This window comes from Trichechus manatus, unplaced genomic scaffold (genome assembly GCF_000243295.1).
Source record: "Trichechus manatus latirostris isolate Lorelei unplaced genomic scaffold, TriManLat1.0 scaffold00043, whole genome shotgun sequence".
Classification (NCBI taxonomy): Eukaryota; Metazoa; Chordata; class Mammalia; order Sirenia; family Trichechidae; genus Trichechus; species Trichechus manatus.
The window spans coordinates 3,296,153-3,297,285 of record NW_004443979.1 but is presented as its reverse complement, the minus strand read 5'-3'; the positions used below and the strand labels follow the sequence as shown (position 1 = coordinate 3,297,285).

Genomic DNA, 1,133 nt, shown 5'->3' with positions numbered 1-1,133 from the left:
AATCAAGGAGAGAGAATACCATCCCTTAAATAAAATATCGCTAGCATTCAGGATGTCTGACATTATCCCTTTAAGGATTTTTTTTTTCTTTGTCTCTGCAGAAAAGGAATTGAAAAGGTTAAATCATATCTGTAAGAATCAGGTTGTAGTCCTGTGTATTTTTTTATATGAAATATGGAAGATGGCCTGGCAACATATTTAGAATTTTCTGACTTCTGCTATTAATAAAGTTAAAAGAAAATCTAGTGTGATTAAGCAGTGGAGCCACATTAAATTTGTATGTGAAACACCCATTGTGCTTATCTCTACTCTAGATATTGCTCTGAACCCATGTTCCACTTTCTGAATTCTGTATATAAAGTTAAACATTGCAGAAGGGCATATCTGATGATACAGATAAATAAAACTGAAGTATAGTAATGAGCTAAGTTGGTAAATTTTATATGTTCATGTCTTTAGTGTTTTTATGACTGATATAATTACACTGTTTTATGGTAAACTATGAGACAGTACTGAAAGTATGGATACATTTTAAAACTACCAGAAACTTAAGATTTAAAACTTCATACTGTAGTGCTGTATTTTAACACACCAAAACTAATATTAAATTTTCTTAAAATATTAATTATTTTCAGGCAAAGTTATTATGTATGCAACAAGCCAGAGAAACTGCAGTTCAGCAATCCAAAAAACTGGAGGAAGAAATCCAGACACTTCGAATTTACTACAGGTAAAATTATTTTTAGCCTCTAATGAGATACAGTTTGTTTGGCAAATATTTTTACCTGATTTCACAATGATGAATGAGGAAATACCTCAATGAAATTAAACAATATGCAGTTAAAACATTTTTGTAATTTTAAAATAATTCAGGCATAAAATATTCATTATTCTATCTCTTTTCCTTCTTATGTTTGGTAAGTTTGTACTCCCATCAGAATTACAAAATTTATGTAACTCCATCAGTTGTCTAAATGGAACTCGGTTACCTGTCGAACTATTTGCCTATCTACATACTACCCCTGAAAGTATATATGTTTTTAAAATAGTATATGAATATCAGTAACAACAACCTTTCACCTACTATAATACAGTATAAGAAGTTTCTAAAGGAATGTCCTAAAGTGTTTTTA

The 1,133-nt window shown here is 29.8% G+C and overlaps 1 protein-coding gene across 1 annotated transcript in view; it reads left to right on the top strand.

The window, feature by feature from the left end:
* The window catches only part of MIPOL1 (mirror-image polydactyly 1), a 354,221-nt gene that overhangs the window by 197,595 nt on the left and 155,493 nt on the right, over positions 1–1,133 (top strand). The window contains exon 10 of the mRNA XM_004376497.1: positions 636–730. Coding sequence (XP_004376554.1) covers positions 636–730 — 95 coding nt within the window. The remainder of the gene's footprint in view (positions 1–635; positions 731–1,133) is intronic.